The sequence below is a fragment of the Equus caballus genome, chromosome 1 (genome assembly GCF_041296265.1).
Source record: "Equus caballus isolate H_3958 breed thoroughbred chromosome 1, TB-T2T, whole genome shotgun sequence".
In the NCBI taxonomy this organism is placed as follows: domain Eukaryota; kingdom Metazoa; phylum Chordata; class Mammalia; order Perissodactyla; family Equidae; genus Equus; species Equus caballus.
Window position 1 is genome coordinate 35,237,826 of NC_091684.1, and position 21,677 is coordinate 35,259,502.

The 21,677-nt window shown below is 36.4% G+C and overlaps 1 protein-coding gene across 1 annotated transcript in view; it reads left to right on the forward strand.

The window, feature by feature from the left end:
* The first annotated feature begins 8,567 nt into the window (after nucleotides 1–8,567).
* LOC100071061 (cytochrome P450 2C19) overlaps nucleotides 8,568–21,677 on the forward strand; it is a 28,037-nt gene continuing 14,927 nt past the window's right edge. Inside the window, exons 1-5 of the mRNA XM_001500745.3 lie at nucleotides 8,568–8,975; nucleotides 10,433–10,595; nucleotides 10,757–10,906; nucleotides 15,172–15,332; nucleotides 16,506–16,682. Of these exons, the coding sequence (XP_001500795.1) occupies nucleotides 8,808–8,975; nucleotides 10,433–10,595; nucleotides 10,757–10,906; nucleotides 15,172–15,332; nucleotides 16,506–16,682 (819 nt within the window). The 5' untranslated portion in view covers nucleotides 8,568–8,807. The remainder of the gene's footprint in view (nucleotides 8,976–10,432; nucleotides 10,596–10,756; nucleotides 10,907–15,171; nucleotides 15,333–16,505; nucleotides 16,683–21,677) is intronic.

A 21,677-nucleotide genomic window follows, 5' to 3' on the forward strand; every position in this document is an offset into this window, starting at 1 on the left:
CTGAGTGAAATAAGTCAGAGGGAGAAAGTCAAATACCGTGTGATCTCACTCATAAGTAGAAGATAATTATGTGTGTGATATATATGTTTGTATATGTATGTTTGTTTAGGTGTATGTATGTGTATGTATATACAGGTGGGGAGAAAACAGGGAAGGATCATTCCAGCAAGAGGGAATAACATGAGATAAAACTTGAATTTGCTAGTCTGTCTAAGGATGTCCTTCCTCTTTCCTCATTGTGAGTAAACACACACACACACACATGTGAACACATACCTGCACACAGAAATACAGACATATTATGGCAAAAAAGAGGGGAAGATAGTGTATATGTATGGTTATAGTTGAAAACATACATACAGAAACAAATGTGTGTTTCGTGTGTATATGTGTATATATAAACATATATACATATTTGCATATATTTATATGTAATACACTTGTTTTATATACATATATAAAATATGCTACAATTTGGCGGTGATATTTATTTTATATAATAACATATCATAGATAGTTTTACAAGCAGTATGAATAAATATATCTCATAATACCCTGTTGCATGGCTATAGCAATTTTTTAAATTATTTCCCTATTCAAAGATATTTAGGTTATTTCTGAACTTCTGTTAATATAAAAATGCTACAGAGTACATATATCTTCCATTATTTCTGTACTACTTCTTCAGGATAGTTTCCTAGATATGAAGTGGCTGCACATATATGTACACTTTTATTTTTCATAGATACTGAAGTTTAACTCAATTATGTGTCTGCTTACTTCTCTATCATGACTGTAATCAAACATTATTTGATCAAAAATTTGTATATGCAGAAGACTGACTTCTTTGACAGATTTAGTAATTTTTAGTTACCTTTATGAATTTTTCAAGAAGGAAATTCTATCATCAGCAAAGGATGTTTCATTGCAACGGTCAGAAATTTCCAGAAACAACATCTATGTCTATGTCTCTCTCTCTCTCTGTCTTACTCATCACACACAAACATACACGCACATATGTACATTTATATTTGTTTGGCAGCATGGAAAAGTGATAAAAATTGTGGGGACAAGATAACAGAGGGTTTGGGGAATCCATATAGGGAAGCCTGATATTTGATGTGATTTTACCCTTGAGGTGATTGATGATTTGAAATCAGGAGCTGAGAGGCTGAAAGGCTGACTGTAAAATGTCATTTACGAGCTTTAGAACCTGAAAAGAATTTTTGGCAGATTTTCGAGGCTAGAAGGAAAAAAAATGCAGTTCAGAGCTTGCCAAATGAGAAAGACCAAGTAAACACACTGACTTCAGTTGAAGCCTGAAGATTGCAATGAAGATCTACAATAGAGGATTAAGAATAAGCCTAAAGTTGAAGAGTTCTTGTTAAGACTAGAGTCCTGCTTTAAATAATTTTAATCGCTGATTGCATTACACTGATCCATGCCTAAACATTTTCTGTTGCTGGAGGCATAGTTTTCGCTGGAGAAAGGTAATGTCCTCCAGAGCCTCAAATTATCATTGCATTATTTGATGTACAATGTGTGGCACACAATTAAAAAAAATAGCTGACAAAACATGTGAACTTCTCAATAAATATACAAAAATTGGTAAAGTTCTATACTTGGTTATGATAAACACTCTTGGCAAAAACCCATTAAAAAAATGTGGCTTTCTTATTCTGCAAAAGGACATCTCCAATATCCTAGACAACGTTTACGTTAAGGGTTAAATACAGAATTCTTTCCCCATAAGTTTTTAAAAAGTAAAGATATCCCCTTGCCTGAAGGATGTCAGCAAAATGGTGTGGAGTGATGACTCCTAAAAATTCTCTCTGATGTAAAACAATGATCACACAGCCAAAAATTATCAGATCAACATTTTCAGAATTCTGGACATTAACCAAAGGCTTGCACTGATCTGCAAAGTGTTTATTCAAGAAAAATGGATAAATCTCGCTAAGAACAGTGAGCTTTGTGGCGTTTTAACTTTTTATCTCCCTTACCCTAAGGTAGCTTGGAAAGCTACAGCACATAAGCTTGGTGAAAAGCAGTAGCCTAAAAGCCACTGGAGGTGACAGAATGGAGTTGAAGCTTCTTCAAAGCCCACTTCCAAAGAATTGTCATTGTTTGACCTGTCTTGTGGTTCCATGGAAGAGCTAACTTGCAGGATTTCCTTTATTTAATCTGACCATGAACTTGCCCAGTACAAACAGCCTCTTCCCCAGGGTCACTTGTTGAAAACAACTAGAGGCCAATTTTCAGGAGTGTGGGTGCCTGAAGCTGTGGATAACAGTTGGGGAAAACAATAGACCAAAACGCTTTAAAAAAAAAAGCTGGAGATTGAGTTGTTCATAGGAGTCTTAGAAAAACTATGACATATTCGTGAGACATTAGAAGTCCACGCATGCTCAGGAAAGACCTGAGAAGACCCTAAGCTCTCGCCTCTGGCTAACCTTGGGGTTCTGTGTAAGAGGAAGTGAAGAAGGCTATGGCAGAATTAGCAACTGCCTGGATGAATGTTGAAGGCATCCTCTGACACAATGCACAGAGCCTTTTGCAAAGACTAGGAGATTGATTGATTCTAGATTACTAAGGAAATATCTGTCCAACTATTAGATGAGCACTAAGCTATATACCAGAGGCTTTAGTGGGTGCACGTGACAAAGAATAGAAATTTGATAGAATTAGCTCAGAATAGTCACAAAAGAGAAATAAACAAAGTAAACTGCTAAAAATGTTCTATTTAAGTCTTGAGGGTGTAAATGTGTGGCTGAATAGAAGTACACTGCTGGTGGTAAAGAAGCACAGCCATTGGAAGTGATTACAAGGTTAATACAAAAATGAGTTGCATTTATTTATGCTAATAAAAAATAGTTAGATGATTATATTGTTAAAAGAACCATTTATGCTAACATAACCCCCTGCCTCAAACATCTAGGAGTAAATATAATGTATGATGTGCAACACCTCAAAATTGCAAACTACATAACATTTCTGGGAGAAATGAAAGAATATCCAAATACATGGAGAGTTATATCACGTTCTTAAATAGAAAATAATCAGTACTGTTAAGGTGTCAGTTCTCTCAACATGCACTGTAGATTCAAAGAATTCTCAATCAACTTCTTACCAGAATTTCTGTGGGAATTGACCAATTTATTCTGAAATTGTGTGGAAATGCAAAGAAGCTATTATAATCAAGCCAATACTAAAGAAGAAGTAACAGGATGGAAGACTTACATACCAGATATCAAGACTTACTTTAAAGCTATAATAATTAAGACAATGTGATATTGGCATAAGGATAGCAACTTGGAATAGACTAGAATAGAGTTTAGAAACAGAGTAACACCTATATGATCACGTGAGAGTACTACTTAATTTAGCAGAAAAAGGATAATTTCAATAATTGATGCTGGATAAATGGATATTCAGTTGGAAGAAAATGCAACTTTTCCCCTACAAGTTATTTGCAAACAGTAATTTGAGATGGATCGTAGAAGTGTGAAAAATAAAACTGTATAGCCTCTAGTGTAAAACGTAAGAGCAAGTTTTTATGATATGGAGCTCTGCAAAGAATTAAAATTTTACAGAGGGCTATTTTCTGTGTTAATGGATATGGTGTATATATACTGGCAGGGTTGTTGGATACTACAGGGGGTATAAAGTTGGTGTTTTTGTGTGACATGAATATATAATTATCTATGCACCAGACAGAAAGCAAAGAACTGTATTACAATGGCATTATTAATAAAGTAACACAACTCTGAATATTATTATAAAGATGAGAAAATAGATTTCATGAAACTTCATTTTCTCCAAAGTAACATAGCTCTCTTATGCAAAATATCGCTTAGGATCTTGTAAATGACTTCTTCCTCTTATTATACTCATTCTCTTTATTTCACGTGCCTAATTTAGACTTATATACTTTAGAATTAGACTTTTCTTCCTAGTCCTTCTAATGGTTTTATTTTTCTAATTTTATCCATGATTATGAATATACTTTAGGACCTAAAATATTGAGACTAATCTAAGATAAATGAGAATGAACTTGATCTGCATTCACGATATTTTTTGATTTCTCTTTAACTTCTATGACCCATTGGTTGTTCAGTAGCATGTTATTTAATCTCCACATACTTTTGAATTTTCCAGTTTTGTTCATGTAATTGATTTCTAGTTTTACCATTTGGCTTGATATAATTTCAATCCTCTTAAATATATGAGATTTACTTTGTGGCCTAATATGTGATCTATCCTGTAGAATGTTCCGTGTGTGCTTGAGAAAAACATTTTTTCTGCTGCTTTTCATGGAATGTCCTGTAAAAGTCTGTTAAGTCCTTCTGGTTTAACATGTCATTTAAGTCCAAAGTGTCTGTATTGATTTTATGTCCAGATGATCTATCCATTGAGGAAATTGAAGTCTCTACTAATATTGTATTGCTGTCTATTTCTCTCTTTACATTTGTTAATATCGGCTTTATATATTTAGGAGCTCCTATGTTGGTTGTATCGTCGTCGTTTTTTTTTTCTTATTGTTCCTCTAACTGGCTAATTTCAAGTGTCTCACCTTTAAGTTTGCTGATTCTTTTTTCTGCAGGATCAAATCTGCCTCAAATCTCTCTGTTCCAATTTTCAGTTCAGTCATTGTATTCTTCAACTCCAGGACTTCTGTTTGGTTCTTTTTGATGATATATATTTCCTTATTAAACTTCCTATTTTGTTCATGTATTGTTTTTCTGATTTTGTTTAGTTGTCTATGTGTGATCTCTTGCATTTCATTGAGATTATTTAAAATGATTATTTTCAATGTTTTATGGACAATTCATCAATCTACATTTGTTTTGATTGGTTATTGGAGCTTTATTACTTTCCTTTGATAGTGTTATGTTCACATGATTCTTCATGATCTGTGTAGCTTGGTGTTTGTATCTATGCATTTGAGTAAGAAACATGTGTTCTAATCCTTACATATTGGTTTCAATAGGTAAAGATCTTCTTCTATTTGGTCCCTTGGCTAATGGGATTGCCTCTGTGATCTCAGGTGAATGGGACTGGAGCAACTTATTGTGGTTACTGCTGCCTCTGCATTGGGGTCTGTAGTTTGTTACCAGATACGTAGGGGAACATGCATCCTATGGGTCCCTGAGCATATGGGACTGACTCCAGCAGCTTGGTCAGTAGGGCTGGTGTTGGGCCAAAGGTCTGCGTCAGGGTCCATTGTTGATGGCATATCTGTTATCACATGCAAGGACATGTGTGGCTCCTGTTGGTTCCCTGGAAGGGATCTTACTTAGTCACTAGGTGGGATCCCTTGGCAGGACTATTCCCCAGACTGTGACTGAGAGGGAAAGGAAATGAGTTACAGGTCCGCTTTAAGACCTCCCACTGTGGTCTTAAAGACAAACCACTAGATTGAGGTAGGCGGGCCAACCTCTAGGAGCACAGATGGGTGTGTCTCTTGCCTAATCCCTAGTTGGGCAGGACAGCTCCAGCACCACGACTGAAATGGGCTGGAGATGCATCATAGCCTACTTCAGCGTCCACAGCTGGGACGAAGGTTGGATGGCCTGTTACCTAAAGCGTGGGTTGGAAGGGTTCAACCAGGGTCGCTTGGTAGACAATGCTGGAAGTACGACCATTGCTAATGGGGCTGTAGCTGAGTCCACAGCGCAGTGGAGCTGTTTTCAGACCTGTTATTATGACCATGGTTGGCAAGCCTGCCACTTGGTTCAGATCTACCTTCTCAAAATTTCCCTCTTTGGTCTTAGGTTCCACAGGGGTTTTGCGACCTCCTTCTGGATGCTAAAGCTCCTACAAAGGCACTTTTGCCCATGGATAGCTGCCAAATTATTGTTTCTGTGTGGAGATATGAGTGGTAAATCTTCTATTCTACCATCTTGCTGACGTCTGATGATAACTTTTTACATACAACACAAAAGTCACCATGCATGAAAAAAGAATGAATTGATAAATTGTGCTACATTAAAATTAAAAATTTCTTCTCTGTGAAAGACACTGTCAAGAGAATGAAAAGGCAAGCCACAGACTGAGAGAAAATATGTACAAAAGACATATCAGATAAGAACTGTTATCCAAAATATACAAAGATCTCTTAAGACTCAACAATAAGAAAATGAACAACCCAATTGAAAAATGGGCAAAAATCTGACAGATACCTTACCAAAAAAGATATACAGATGTGGCAAATATGCATATGAAAGGATGTTCAACATATTACATCATTAGGAATTGTAAATTAATCAAAAATGAGGTGGCTAAAATTTAAAATGCTGACAACACAAAATATTGGCAAGATGTGGAACAGAAAGAATTCTCATTCATTGCTGGTGGGACTGAAAAATGGTACAACTGGTTTGAAAGACAGTTTGGCAGTTTCTTTAAAAAACTAAACACAGTTTTACTGTACCATCCAGCAGTCACACTCCTTGGTATTAAACAAATGAGTTGAAAACTTATGTCACACAAAAACCTGCACATTAATTTTTTTTGCAGCTTCATCCAAAATGGACAAAGCTTGGAAGCAGCCAAGATATCCCTCAGTAGGTGAATGGATAAATAAACCACGGTACAATTATACAATGGAATCTTATACAATATTAAAAAGAAATGAGCTCTTTAGTCCTGAAAAGACATGAAAGAAACTTTATTGTATATTACCAAGTCAAAGAAGTCAAACTGAAAAGACCATATATTATAGGATTGTAAGTATAGGACATTCAGGAAAAGGCAAAATTGTAGAGACAGTAAAGGGATCAGTGGTTGCCAAGAATTTAAAGGAGGGTGGATTGAACAGGTGGAGCACAATGGATATGATTTTTAAGGCAATGAAATTATGCCTAAAATAAGATTGTGAATATCTCGTAGAGTTTGGGTCTATGTGAGTCAAGCAGCAAACTACTGCTTCTCTTCATCCTGGATAAAAGTTTCATCGAGACCTGGACTCACTCAACTTCTAAAGGTTACAAAACTAAACTTTTGAACCCCATTTTAATCAACAGTTGCTGTAATTATTAACTAAATTAATATTTGTTTTTGACATGACTTTTTAGAGTGAATCACGGAATATTGAATCAAAGTACACAGTCAGTGTGGGGAACTTGCTTGAACTCAGTATTTTGCTTGGAGGTGGCATGCATGACTCAGGGCATGTGGGGTCTGAGCTACCTGCAGTCTATGTGTCCTTGGCCACAGTGCTGGAACTCCAAGCCAGCTTCCTCATCATTAAAATGAGAATAATTTCACCTTAGACAAAGATAGTTTAGAGAACCAAAGGGGATATGATGGGTGTGAAAATTCTCTAATTGTCCGTCTCCCTGTAAAAATGAAAACTAAAACATTTTGTAACTGAGGTCTTGACAAATCTTAATTTTTCCCTTCCTAAAAGAGCTTAGATATAGCTGCACTAATCAATTTGGAACAAATACAATGATATCTTTATAGAACATGTCTATGTACAAACACGACCATTAGTTACCTACTAATGTATATCGTTCCGTGATATTTAGATCCTCATGACCACTAAAGGTCGTCTCCTGTCAGGTCTGAACGTTGTGGTGGTTCTGTGCTGTGGGTCTGTTGAATGAACTCTCTGCCTCCTATCCTCCACTGACTCCACACCTATTGTTCTGTTTATAATCTCCATCTGCATATGGTACTTCATTTCAATATTTCTGACAAGGACAGGCCAAAAAACACAGAAGAGCCTGTGTCTGGATGCTACTGGGAAATGGAGGAAGCCATAGTCTCTCAAGTCCTTCCCCACTAAATTCTCTGAGACTGACTCCTCCCTAAGTTACACTGAGCAAGTTTCACCTGTGCAGTGATAGAGAGAGTAACAGAGTGGAGAATCTATGGCTCTTTTATCCTTGGAGTCAAATAAGGGCAATTTATTTAATGTGAAGTCTGTTATTTTGTGAACAGGATCAAGGGGTATAAATTCAGAGTAATTAGTATTTTGGAGGCTTTCTTTTGTTTTTCGAAATTGTTCTTCAGGCAGCGTGTGGCGTAAGCCATAGTGTGCCACAATGAGCATGAGAAGGTCTCAGTTCTAGTCTCAGTCCTGCCACCTGTGATATGTGAGATCCCAGAGTCTCCCTTTACCCATTTTAAAAACAAAAGATAATAAACTCTTCTCCTGGGATTTGGGGGGGAGCTTAATGATAAAAGATGTGTATATTTACTCAACTATTTACTTGATATATGTATGGTTATTCAAGATGTGAGTTTTTCTAGCTATTTTATGTCGAGGCGGCTATAATGTTAGTACAGTACATTAAAATAATTAAAAGTCTTCCATTTTCAAGGATAAAGTGTCTTAGTTTTGGTAAATCATTACAAGATAAACACTTTTTATCTATAGGAAACAGAATGCACTGATTTCCCCTAAAGTCGTAAATTCCCAACTGATCATCAGTCTGAGAATCTAGAATGTTGAGCAATATTTTGGATCAAATCATTTACTTCAGTGGTTCTTTATCCTGGCTGCGTTTGAGGCCTAAGGATTTTTGTTTGTTTGTTTTTAATTAACACTTCCTAGCCCTATCTCTGACCAGCTAACCCAGAATCTTGAGGATAGTGGATAGGAAAGAAGAAGAGCAAGGCCAAACGACACTTTATTTCTATCTCTATCAGTGGACCAAAAGTCCACTCAGAAGGGAGATGAGTTGACTTAGCTTATTGATTGGTAACTTTATACATCAAAGAGGCACATGTTGAATCAACAGGGAGTGTTATAAAAACTTTGGATTTCAGGGTCACAGTAGTCTAAGTAGGAAGACACAATGCATCTGGTTGTGGTCCTGGGGCTCTGTCTCTCCTGTTTGCTTCTCCTTTCACTCTGGAAACAGAGATCCAGGAAAGGGAAGCTTCCACCTGGCCCCACTCCTCTCCCTATTATTGGAAATATCCTGCAGCTAGATGTTAAGGACATCAGCAAATCCTTCATCAATGTAAGTATGTTTTATGCTCCTTCTGTGGCTTGCAAAGGGTAAGTAAATTAATCTTTACTTTTAAGTAAAGTGTACTCCTGGTGGCAAATGATTAAAATAGATCATTGCATGGAAAATACTCACTACTTTTTTTTTTTAAAGATTGACACTTGAGCTAACAACTGTTGTCAGTTTTCCTCTTTTTTTCCTCTCCCCAAAGCCCCCCATTATATAGTTGTATATTCTAGTTGTGAGTGCCTCTGGTTGTGCTATGTGGGACGCTGCCTCAGCATGGCTTAATGAGCAGTGCCATGTCCGCACCCGGGATCCAAACCAGCAAAAACCCATGCCACCAAAGCAGAGGGTGCGAACTTAACCACTTGGCCATGGACCGGCCCCTCACTGTACATTTTAATGTTTCCATGCTTTTTCTAGTTTGTCATTGTTAGATAGTAGAATGATGTAATGCATTTTTGGAAAAGAGAAATATTTAAGTCATCCTGGGATAGGGTCAAAATAATAAAGTGGCAAAAGTCTGGAGTGTTGCTGCTCTAATTGTTTTATAACCATTTGCTGTAATTTTTTGCCTGAAGGAAAAAAGATTAGAAATTTCATTCAAGAAGTTACCTTCTTTGTGAGCTATAGAATTTGTTCAGATTAGTCGTGAAAAGTAAACTTCTCTGAAGAAGCAAATTATGTCTAATGTCAAGAAATAGCTATGGGAGGAGGATCAGCATAATTGAGTGAAAGAAATGATTATTCAGGATCCATTGGGTGTTAACAAGAGTCCTTTTGGATTCTGCACAAAGCTGCTGTCTATACCCTATGAATGATGCAGGGTAGAAGAAATTGTTCTTCCATGAGATGCTACATGTTCATGCATTGCCTCTGTGATACTTGATCTCCTTCTGTGTTATCAATACTGGTGGTTTCAAACTGGAGGAGGTTTTAGAATCATCTGGACTCATTTTACAAAACAGATTTTTATTACTCATTACAGAGCTACTAAATCAGAATTTCCAAGAGAAGAGTTCCACAGGTGATCCTGGAGCAATCAACCTCATATTGTTCCAAAGGTGGGAGGCATTGAGGACTGATAAATTGCTCAAGCATGAGATGCTGGCAAAACATACATTCAAATCTGGGTCTTCTATTTATTAGCCATGGTACACTGCAAAAGAATTTGTAGTTCTCTGACTTCAGTTTATTTATTGGTAAAATAGAGCAAATAAACTTTGCTGAATGTGTTGATGTGAAGATTAAATGTAATCTGTGCACCAATTGCCCAAGTCATTGCATGGCACTTCATGGGCATCTACAGGTGGCAGCTATAATAATCTTCATATTTAATAAAATTCAGAAATATTTAAAGCTGATGACAGAATAAAAATATAAAATAAAGGACGATAATATCAGTTGAATCATGCACAAAATGTGACTTCTTTTGCTAATGTTTGCATTATCTTTCCATTTCCCAGCTCTCAAAAGTTTATGGCCCTGTGTTCACTCTGTATTTGGGCTTGGAGCCCACTGTGGTGCTGCATGGATATAAAGCAGTGAAGGAAGCCCTGATTGATCTGGGAGAGGAGTTTTCTGGAAGAGGCAGTTTCCCACTGGCTGAAAGAGCTAATAAAGGACATGGTAGGTGTGTGTGTGCATGTTCAGCATTGGCTGGGGAGGATGGAAAATATGAATTTAGGGATCTCTTCAGCAGAGCTTGGCTCATCCATGAAGCTGCGAGGTGTCAGCTTCCTCTTCCCTGGCAAGAACCTCCCTTAGAGTTTCTGTTTCCCCTCTGTTAGGAATACTGTTCAGCAATGGGAAGAGATGGAAGGAGATCCGGCGCTTTTCCCTCATGACCCTGAGGAATTTCGGGATGGGAAAGAGGAGCATTGAAGATCGTGTTCAACAGGAAGCCTGCTGTCTTGTGGAGGAGTTGAGGAAAACAAGTGGTGAGTGGTTCTATACTCTGTAAGTCTGACTTTAACAGACAGAACTCCTCTAATAATGTCCTTGAAAATATTTCAGGGGCAGACAAATCTTTCCTTAAGGGAGTGGCTACCAGCCCTCAGGTGAAGGAGGGAGAGTGTGAAGCAGAGAGCTAAGGGAGTTTTTACATGTGTCTGCTTGCTGTGTGTGTACACTCATGATTGTGCATACAATGTGGGCATAAAAGGTCATTTAATCCTATTCTGTCCCAGCTTTGTTTATTTTCAAATCATTATACTGTAAAAGTGGAAAGTTTTGAGTCTATTTTTTTTTTAATTTAAAGAGCATTGTTTTCCCCATAGCGTAATTTGGGTTAACTATTCCAGAAGATCTCACCAAGAAGCTCTTGTCAAGTGTGAATAACCTTTCACACCCTTATGTTGCTTAACTAACTGGCTTGTTCTCTCAATTAATGGACTGTATTTGTTTGTTCATTCTCACTGTTCAGTCTGAGGGGTTTTTCCAATGTCCCTGCTTAGTTTCCACCAGTAATGATGCTATATGTGGCTTATAATTTAATATATAGTTTTAATTGCTTTGGCATATCTTTGTAATTTTCACATAAACAAAGCATGATTTTAAAACCATCAGCATGAATTATTTCCTATTAGCCACTATTTACTATATTGAGTTACATATTTTGTGAATATACATACTATAGCATAATTCTGCAAAATAAACAAATATCAAGTTGTATAATGATTTATTTAACTAGACATCAACTAATATTAATCCTTCTCCCTAAGTCTAATTGGCTCTGTTTTCAGTTTTGCTCATTCCGCCCCCCCATCTTTATTGGAATTTTGATTAGAATTAAATGGTAACTATTTACCTCCCACTACCAGCTCTAGTAACCTGTGAAGTGCTTTTCATGATGATTTTGATTTTCTGCTTGGCTTCCAAAGTGACCTGTATTAAAATTTATCTCCCAAATGAAGTAAAAGGAAAGACTGTACATTCAATTTTACCTGTGAATCTCTCTCTCACACACACATCTTCTAGGTGTTTCAAATTGTTCTTCCCTTCCTTGGCTAAAGTGAAATTTTTTTTGAAAGGTTAGAACCCTGGAATGTGTAAAGGAGCCTGGTGTAGAGCAGATAACTCAACAGCTTTCCTGTTATTCAATGCCCTTTTGTTTCTTCACATCGTCTCTGATTCAAGTCACCTCTCATTAAATCTATAGAAGTGCCTTTGGGAGCTTTTTATATATAAAGTTTACTGATCATTTGATTACCATTCCATTTTGCATATCTCCACCAAAAAGAACACTTTTCTTCTCATTTCTTTACCTATAAAATGATAGAATTGACAAAATGATGATCGAGTTTTAAAATTTATTAAAATATACTATTCTGTTGATGACTTTACAGAATAATATCCCAGAGGTCCATAAGAGGGCCATTTTGCCCAAATAAATTAAATTTGGGGACTAATTGGAGACGGTGGATTCTATTTCCTAATGTAGAAAATTATTTTTGTTTTCTATGTATGAAATGAAGAAATAAAGGACTCCATTTATCAGTTTAAACTTTTTTGTTTGCCTTACCTGGGATTCAGTTTGAAATGGAAATTTCTCATTTTACTTTGGCGTATAGAAGCTTTTTAGTTTGATCTAGTCCCATTAGTTTATTTTTGTTTTTGTTGCCTTTTATTTGATGTCAAATACAAAACTTATTGCCAAAACTAATGTCAAGGAGCTTATCTCCTACCTTTTAGCTCTCCCGTTTAAGTCTTTAATCCATTTTGAGTTGATTTTTGGGTGTGGTGTAAGATAGTGGTCTGATTTCATTCCTCCACGAGGCTGCCCAGTTTTCCCAGAACCATATATTAAAGAGATTCTCCTTTCACCACTGTATATTCTTGGCTCCCTTGTCATAAATTATTGACCATATGTATGTCATGTTGTTTTGATTACTGTAGCTTTGTAGTATATTTTGAAGTCGTGGAGTGTGATACCTCCAATTTTGTTCTTTTTCCTCAGGATTGCTTTGGCTATCGGGGTCTTTTGTTGTTCTATACAAATTTTAAGATTCTTTGTTCTGTTTCCGTGAAGAATGTCATCAGGATTCTGATTGGGATTCCATTGAATCTGTAGATAGTTTTAAGTAAAATGGACATTTTAGCTATGTTTATTCTTCCAATCCATGAGCATGGAACATCTTTCCGTTTCTTTGTCTTCTTCAATTTCTTTCAACAATAACCTATAGCTTTCAGTGTATAGGCCTTTCACTTCCATGGTTAAATTTATTCCTAGGTATTTTATTCTTTCTTTTTGTGATTGTAAGTGGAATTGTATTCTTGATTTCTCTTTCTGCTAGTTCGCTGTTCGTGTGTAGAAGTGCAACTTATTTTTGTATGTTGATTTTGTACTCTGCAACTCTACTGTATTTGTTGATTATTTCTGATAGTATTTTGGTGGATTCTTCAGCGTTTTCTATGTATAGAATCATGTCATCTGCAAATAGTGGCAATTTTACTTCCTCCTTTCCAACTTGGATCCTTTTTATTTATTTTTTATTCCATAATTGCTCTGGCTACACCTTCCAGTACTATGTTGAATAAGAGTGGATAAAGTAGGCATCCATGTCTCATTCCTGTTCTCAGAGGATTAGCTTTCAGTTTTTCACTGTTGAGTGTGATGTTAGCTGTGAGTTTGTTATATAAGGCCATTATTATTTTGAGGTGCCTTACTTCTATACCCATTTTATTAAGAACTTTTACCATAGATGAATGTTGTATCTTGTAGAATGCTTTCTCTGCATCTATTGAGATTATCATGTGATTTTTATTCTTTATTCTGTTAAAGTAGTATATCACATTGTTTGATTTGTGGATGTTGAACCATCTCTGCATCCCAGGAATAAATCCCACTTGACCGTGGTGTATGTACCTATTAATGTGTTGTTGTATTCGATTTGTTAATATTTGTTGAGGAGTTTTGCATCTATGTTCATCAGTGATGGTGGCCTGTAATTTTTTTGTTTGTGTTGTCCTTGTCTTGTTTTGGTATCAGGGTAATGTTGGCCTCATAGAAGGAGTTAGGAATCTTCCTCTCCTCTTCAATTTTTTGGAAGAGTTTGAAAAGGATAGATATTAAGTCATCTTTGAAAGTTTGGTAGAATTCCCTGGAGAAGCCATCTGGTCCTGGACTTTTGCTTTGGGGATAGTTTTTGATTACTGTTTCAATCTCTTTGCTTGCAATTGGTCCATTCAGATTCTCTATTTCTTTTTGATTCAATTTTGGAACAATGTATAATTTTAAGAATTTATACATTTTATCTGTGTTATCCAGTTTGTTGGCATATAGCTTGTCATAGTATTCTCATAATCCTTTGTATTTCTGTAATGTCTGTTGTAATTTGTCCTCTTTTATTGCTGATTTTCTTTATTTGAGTCTTCTCTCTTTCTTCATAGTGAGTCTGGGTAAGGGTCTGTCAATTTTGTTTATTTTCTCAAAGAACCAGCTCTTGATTTCATTGATCCTTTTAATTGATTTTCAGTTAATATTTCATGTATCTCTGCTCTGATTTTTATTATTTCCTTCTTTATCCTGACTTTGGGTTTTGTTTGTTCTTCTTTTTCTAGTTCTTTTAGGTAGGGTATATGACTGTTTATTTGAGATTTTTCTTGTTTCTTGAGGGTACTCTTGTTCATATATGTTAGATTTTTTTCCAAGAAATCCTCAGTGCATTCTCCTTTTTTACATTTGTTCCTTCAAATACAGAAATTCACCCATAATCTCTGTCTCTTTAGTCTTTCCTTCTACTGTTTTACAAACAGTTCTTTCAAGTATTCACTAAATACAAAAAGTTTGAAGTTACTAACAATTTTTCTTCCTATATCAGTCCTTGATTGCTTATAGCCTTTTAAGATAGAAGTGATTCTGTGTGGATAAATTATTCAGTGTTTTCAAAAGTGACCTCTTTAAGTGTGCACTATATCCCTCCAAAATAAGAGGTACCCTGGTTTAGAATGGTTTAAAAATAAGTGGTGTATGTGAATAGAGTATTAGGAAAACCATTATTAAACTAGCTGGGATGTAATGGTTAACTCAAGTTTAGCGTAAAAGTCATATGTTGATTTTATGCATTACAAATTTTCCCTGTTAAGGGAATAGCTAGGTAAATTTTGCTTTAAAGTTTCTAAAATTATTTTCTCTGGTATCTCAAAGATAAACACTTTTATATGTATATTCTAATGTTATTTTTAAATGTTTCCAATTGTTTAGCCTCACCTTGCAATCCCACTTTTATCCTGGGCTGTGCTCCCTGCAATGTGATCTGCTCCGTTATTTTCCACAATCGTTTTGATTATACAGATCAGAATGTTCTTAACTTGTTGGAATTATTCAACGAAAATGTCAATATTCTGAGCTCCCCATGGGCGCAGGTGAGACAAAATCCTTTCTGAGTATCCATTGATATTCTTTTCTCTGACAAGCCTAATATTCTATAGGGACCATACTGTCAAGTGAGTGTTTGAATACCAGAGTCCTGCTCAGAGTTTAGTGTCATGGAGTAAACTTCTGGGAAAGATGGCCAAGCTCCTTATTTTACACACAAGAAAATGAATGCCCAAATACAGATCTTGAATTCAAGTCCATTTGCTCCTTGTCCAGTGGTTTTTCCACTAAACTTCAAAGCCCAGTTTCCATAAATTATTTTGATCACTATCCAAAATTTATGGCCATAGCACTCAGGGATATCCAAGCTCTTGTTGAAAGGCTTCCATTATCCACAAGGATTGCCCTCCAATCAACACTTAGAGACTTCCTCATCACATTACTTGGCAGAAATATCCTAATTTAGGATATAAAGGAGGGAGAATGTTTGGGAGCACAGTGGCTGCCAGAAACTCTGAACAGAGAGGGAATGTCAGATGTTTCAGTTGGGATCCTAGCTGGCAGGATATCTGGGTTAGGAAAAACAAAATGATTGGGTTTTGTGGTGTATGAACCCTAAACAAGCACAATTTCACCCTATGCTGAGCTGGATTGTCTTGTATTCAGTCTCAAAGATAACTGTGTGATCTCAGAGAAGTCACTTAATTGCTCTTGTGCATAGTTATTTTATCCATAAAATGCTCTGTTGGATTTCTAGGTATTTTCAAGACTCTCTCCATTCTAAAGTACTGATTCTGTTTGTAAGGCTCTTGATGTAAATGAGAAATAGCAGAGACTAGCTTATGCTCTTTATTAAGTTACTCAAACTCTCTTAACCTCTACTCTCATCTACAAAATGTGAATCAGCAATTCATGCCACCTTATATTTCCAGGTTGTCGGAAAGAATTGATGTAAAAAGTGAATGATTTTATATAATTGTGATTTTTATTTTTAAAAATTATATATGAGTATAGGAAATGATTGTCATCTTTATCCTCTGGTCATAGTTCTTTTTCTGAAAACTTTGTAAGCATAGAGAACTACTATATATGTGCAGTGAAAATTTCCCCCTCAAGGTAGAAATCATATTTTATTCATTTTTATAGTAACAATTTCTAACCAGGACTTGGTGTATATATACATTAAATGTTTTTTATTTAATAATTCTTTTCTTTTTTAGGTCTGTAATAATTTCCCTGCTGTTATTGATTATATCCCAGGGAGGCATAAAAAATTACTTAAAAATGTTGCTGACATAAAAAGTTATCTTTTGGAGAAAATAAAAGAACACCAAGAATCTCTAGACATTAACAATCCTCGGGACTTCATTGATTGTTTCCTGATCAAAATGGAACAGGTAAATGTTAACAATAGCTCAATTATTTGATTGCTTGTGCATTTTGTGGTTCATTGATTAACTCTGTAGCTACCAGGGATGTTTAAATGGTCAGACAAAAAAATGCTTGACAAGCACTTTATGTATTTATTATATGCATGGATCTGCACTAAGCATCGCAGAAAATTTAAAATTAAATTATTAAATGACTAGAATACATGGACCCTGTTCTTAGGCGTAAATAATATGCTTGAGGAAGGACAGAGTATACAACTCAGGTGAAATAGATACAATTACAAAAAAGTTACAAAATATTAAGACAAAATGAAGACGGAAATAATCATTTCTAGTCAGCAGCATATGGAAGAATGAGAAGGAAAGGCTTGACCAATGTTGGCTTCCGGCATGTTCTGAGGTTTGAGTAGGTCTTTAAATATTTTCAGTGAAGGACAGGATAGGGAATTTCTAATGTATTGAATGGTGTATGCAGAAGTTCAGAGGTGTGTATTGGCAAAAAGATTAAGTAAATGGAAAAGGGAAGCCTTAATTGAGTGTAACTGAAAATGACTTTGGATAAAGAGTTGTAGGTTGGTGTTTGTCAAGTAATGTGTAAGCATGAACGCTGGCATGGAAAATTTGGATTTGATAAGGAAGAAATATAAGCCAAAACAAGAATGGAATTCATATAATAGTTAGGAAAATTATCCTGTGCATCCTGTAGAGGGCTCTGTATGATGAGAATGGAGCTCAAGGACTAGCTTGGAGATTTTTCATTTCTTCAGACCTAGACTTAATGGCAATCTGGGCCATAGAAGTGCAGAGGAATCTTGAGTGAAATCAAAGTTGCCCATCTTGTCATATTCTCAGCCATCTAAGAAGAGAATCAATTAGGCTTTGCCGTGGAAGTCAAAGCAAAAGCAACATTTTAGAAGAAGTGGATCAGACAAAATTGAGAAATAAAGAATTCTGTCCCTGGGAAGGTCACTGAATTTGATTAGACTTTGTGTCAGAGGAGTTCTATAGAGAGTGGCTTTAGTATAGAGGGAAGGATGGGAGCCTAATTACAAGGGCTTATGTAGGAAATTTCAGGATGAGATGAAATGCCCCATAGGAGAAGTTCAACTAAGGTGGCAAAGATTTGAGTGATGAATTTAAATAGCGATAGGGTTAAATTGAAAAACTGGATCAAAAGGGTTATAGATACCATGAAGACACCTTGTTCTCACTGATGTGAGGTGAGATAGATTCAAAAGTAATTTGGGGGCCAGCCCTGTGGCCGAGTGGTTAAGTTCGCGTGCTCTGCTGCAGGCGGCCCAGTGTTTCGTCAGTTCGAATCCTGGGCACGGACATGGCACCACTCATTAAGCCACACTGAGGCAACGTCCCACGTGCCACAACTAGAAGGACCCACAACTAAGAATATACAACTATGTACCAGGGGGCTTTGGGGAGAAAAAGGAAAAAACTAAAATCTTTTAAAACAAAAAAAACAAAAAACAAACAAAGAACAATGAAAGTAATTTGGAAAGAGCTAATTTTAGAGAATAAAATTCTTTCCCCTGAGGCCATCCCAATTTTATTCAACTACTTTGTAACACTGTAAAGATATGAAAAACCAGTTATTAGGGCAAGATGTGAAGTGAGTCAGAGATGCTGAAGGAGATGATATTCAGAGAATTACCCACAGAATTTGATCTAGACCTTCAAATCATGTGTTCTAGATGTAATAAAATGAGAAGATGAAATGATTTGAAGAAACTAGAATAGGGAAAAAGCAAATTATTTTTATTCTCTGCCTTCTATTCTTTTAGAGTAATGATTCTTATTCTTTTTTGTGTCCTGTTAATTTGAGAATCTGTTTAAATGTGTGGACACTTTTCCAGAAGAATGCACCTACATGAGTTCACCTTATTTTGTACACAATTATTGGGGTTTCCTTGATGCTGTGAAGCCTCCTCATTAATCTCAGGTCAGGGAGAGCTCTAAGATCTCTGGTATTTCTATTTCAAGTGGTTATTTCCTAAATACCATATTTTAAAACAATATTGTTTCTCTGGCTTCACAATGTATCTAAGGTCCAGATTAATTTATTATTTGTAACAGCTTTGTTGAGATATCATTCACATATTCTACCACTTGCCCACTTGAAGTGCACAATTTAATGGTTTTTAGTAATTTCAGAGTTCTGAAACCATCATCACCATCAATTTCAGAAGACTTTCATCACTTTAAAAGGAAACCCCATACTCTTTAGCAGACAGCCCCCATTTTTCCCCAAACATCCCAGCCCTAGGAAACGACTAATCTACTTTCTGTCCCTGTAGATCTGCCTATTCTGCATATTTTATATAAGTCAAATTCACAAATTTATGTAAGTCAAAATTACAACATGTAGTCTTTTATGACTGGCTTCTTTCACTTAGCACAGCAGAGAGCACTGCTTTCACTTAGCATGTTTCCGAAGTTTATCATCATTGTAGCATGTGTCAGGACTTCATTCCTTTTTATGGATCAATAATATTCCATTGTGTGGGTATACCACACCCTATTTATTCATTCATTCATTGATGGACATTTCACTTTTTTCATTTATTGGCTCTGATGAATAATGCTTCTATAAACATTTGTGTACAAAGTGTTTTGTGGACATATGTTTTTATTTCTCTTGGATATACACTTACGAGTGGAAATGCTGGGTCAAATGGTAACTCTGTGTTTAACTTTTTGAGGAATTGTGGCTCAATCAAAAATCAAAATGGAAAAGCTAAAACTATAAAACTTTTAGAAGAAAACACAGGCAAAAAAGCAGTTGCACAATTTTATATTCCCACTATGTGTACGAGGGCACTGATTTTTCTATATTCACATCAACAATTGTTATCATATGTAGTTTTGATTACAGCAATCCTAATGGGTGAAATGTCCTTTCATTGTAGTTTCGATTTGCATTTTTTTGATCGTTAATGATGTTGAGTATCTTTTCATGGTTTTATTAGCCATTTACATACATCCTTTAGAGTCACATCTCTTCAGATTATTTGCCCATTTTTCCCAGGTTATTTGTTTTTATTTATTATTGAAGTGTAAGGGTTCTTATGTATTCTACATAGAAATCCGTTATCAGATATTTTGCAAATATTTTATACCATTCTATAGGTTATCTTTTTATTTCATGATGTTGTCATTGGAACCAGAGTTTTTGTAAATTCTGATGAAGTCCACTTTATCTGCTTTTTCTTTGGTTGCTTGCGCTTTTTGTAGGATGTGAAGAAGAATTACATAATACAAGCTCACAAAGATTTATGCTTATATTTTCTTTGAGCAGTATTATAGTTTTAGCTTTGTCATTTAGACCTACAATCCATTTTAAAATATGTATATGGGAAGAAGTTCAAGATGGTAGCATAGGAAGATCTTGAACTCACCTTCTTCCACAGACACCAAATCTACAACTACATTTGGAATAATTCCCTCTGAAGGAGACCTGAAGATTGGATGAACAAAACCTCCAAAACTAATGATAAAAGGACAGCATCAAGTCAAGAAAAAAAGGCAGAGTCATGGGCTCACCAAAGAAAAACCACACCACAGCCACAACAATCCACAATCAGGGGAGATCTCAAAGGTATGAAACGTTTCCCTGAGGATTAAAGGGATTTGAGCTCCGCATCAGTCACCACAACCTTTAGATCCTGCACAGGAAAGACAAGCCCCCCAAACACTGGGCTTTGAAAATCAAGGAGAATTATGTCCAGGAAAATTATAAAACTATATGGAATGCAAAACCTGCTCTTAAAGTGCTTGGTGTAGATTAACTTAACATGGAAACCAGCACAAATACACCAGTTTGAAAAATGCATAGAACACAGATAAAACAAACTCATTTACTGACTTTAAATCATCAGCCAGAGAGGCACAAAACCACCAAGACCCTTCTGGGACTGAGACACTAACAGGAGCCATTTTTGCAATCTCAGTCTACCTTGATAATATTGGCATTGATGGGTACCATTTTGGAATTCTTTCTCTAATCTGCTAGTCCCAGTGGGTGCACCTCACTGAAAACCGCACTGACCAAATCACTCCTGCAGTCATGGACATGCCTCTCAAACAGTAAAGTGGCCAATCCTGCCCACCAATGTGTTGCAACAGTTGCTGATGCACGTAGCAGACTGCCATGGAATAGCCCCGTCAACAATTGTGTCAAAGCAGTAACAGATGTACCTAGCAGCAAGCCTGGGACTGGCCCTACCCACCAATGTGCTGCAGCAGATGTGGATGCAACCAGAAGCTGAGCCATGGGCCTGACTCAACTCCCAATGCGCCGTAGTTGTCATGATTGCACTCTGCAGCAGGCTGAGAGAAAGCCCCTCCCACAAACATGTCATAGTTGGAGCCAAGTTGCAACAGGATGGCTTACACAGCCCGCATAAGGGATATCCCTTGAGTGCCTTGCTCAGGTGGCCAGGGAAGGCTGCACTTCTGGGTCCCACAAGAAGTCTCCTATGTAAGGACACTCCTTCAAGACTAGGAGAGTTAGCTGATTTAGGTAAAATATTGAAACAAACACAGAAAATTAGGCAAAATGAGGAGTCTGAGGAATATGTCCCAAATGAAAGGCAAGACAAAATATCAGAAAAAGCACTAAATAAAATGGAGATAAGCAATCTACCTGACAAAGAGTTCAAAGTAATGGTCATAAGAATGCTCACTGAACTTGGGAGAAGAATGAGTGAACACAGTGAGAGCTTCAACAAGGAGGGAAAAAATATAGGAAAGAAGCAATTGAAGCTGAAAACTACAATAACTGAAAAGAAAAATACACTAGATGGAATCAAGAGTAGGCAGAATGATACAAAAGAATGGGTCAGCAACCTCAAAGACAAGGTAATGGAAATCACCCAATCAGAACAACAAAGAGAAAAAAGAATTAAGAAAAATAAGAATAGTCTAAGGGACTTTGGGTCCCCGTGGAGTTTTTTACTCTCAGACTAACCCACGCTAAGCCTCCAGCAA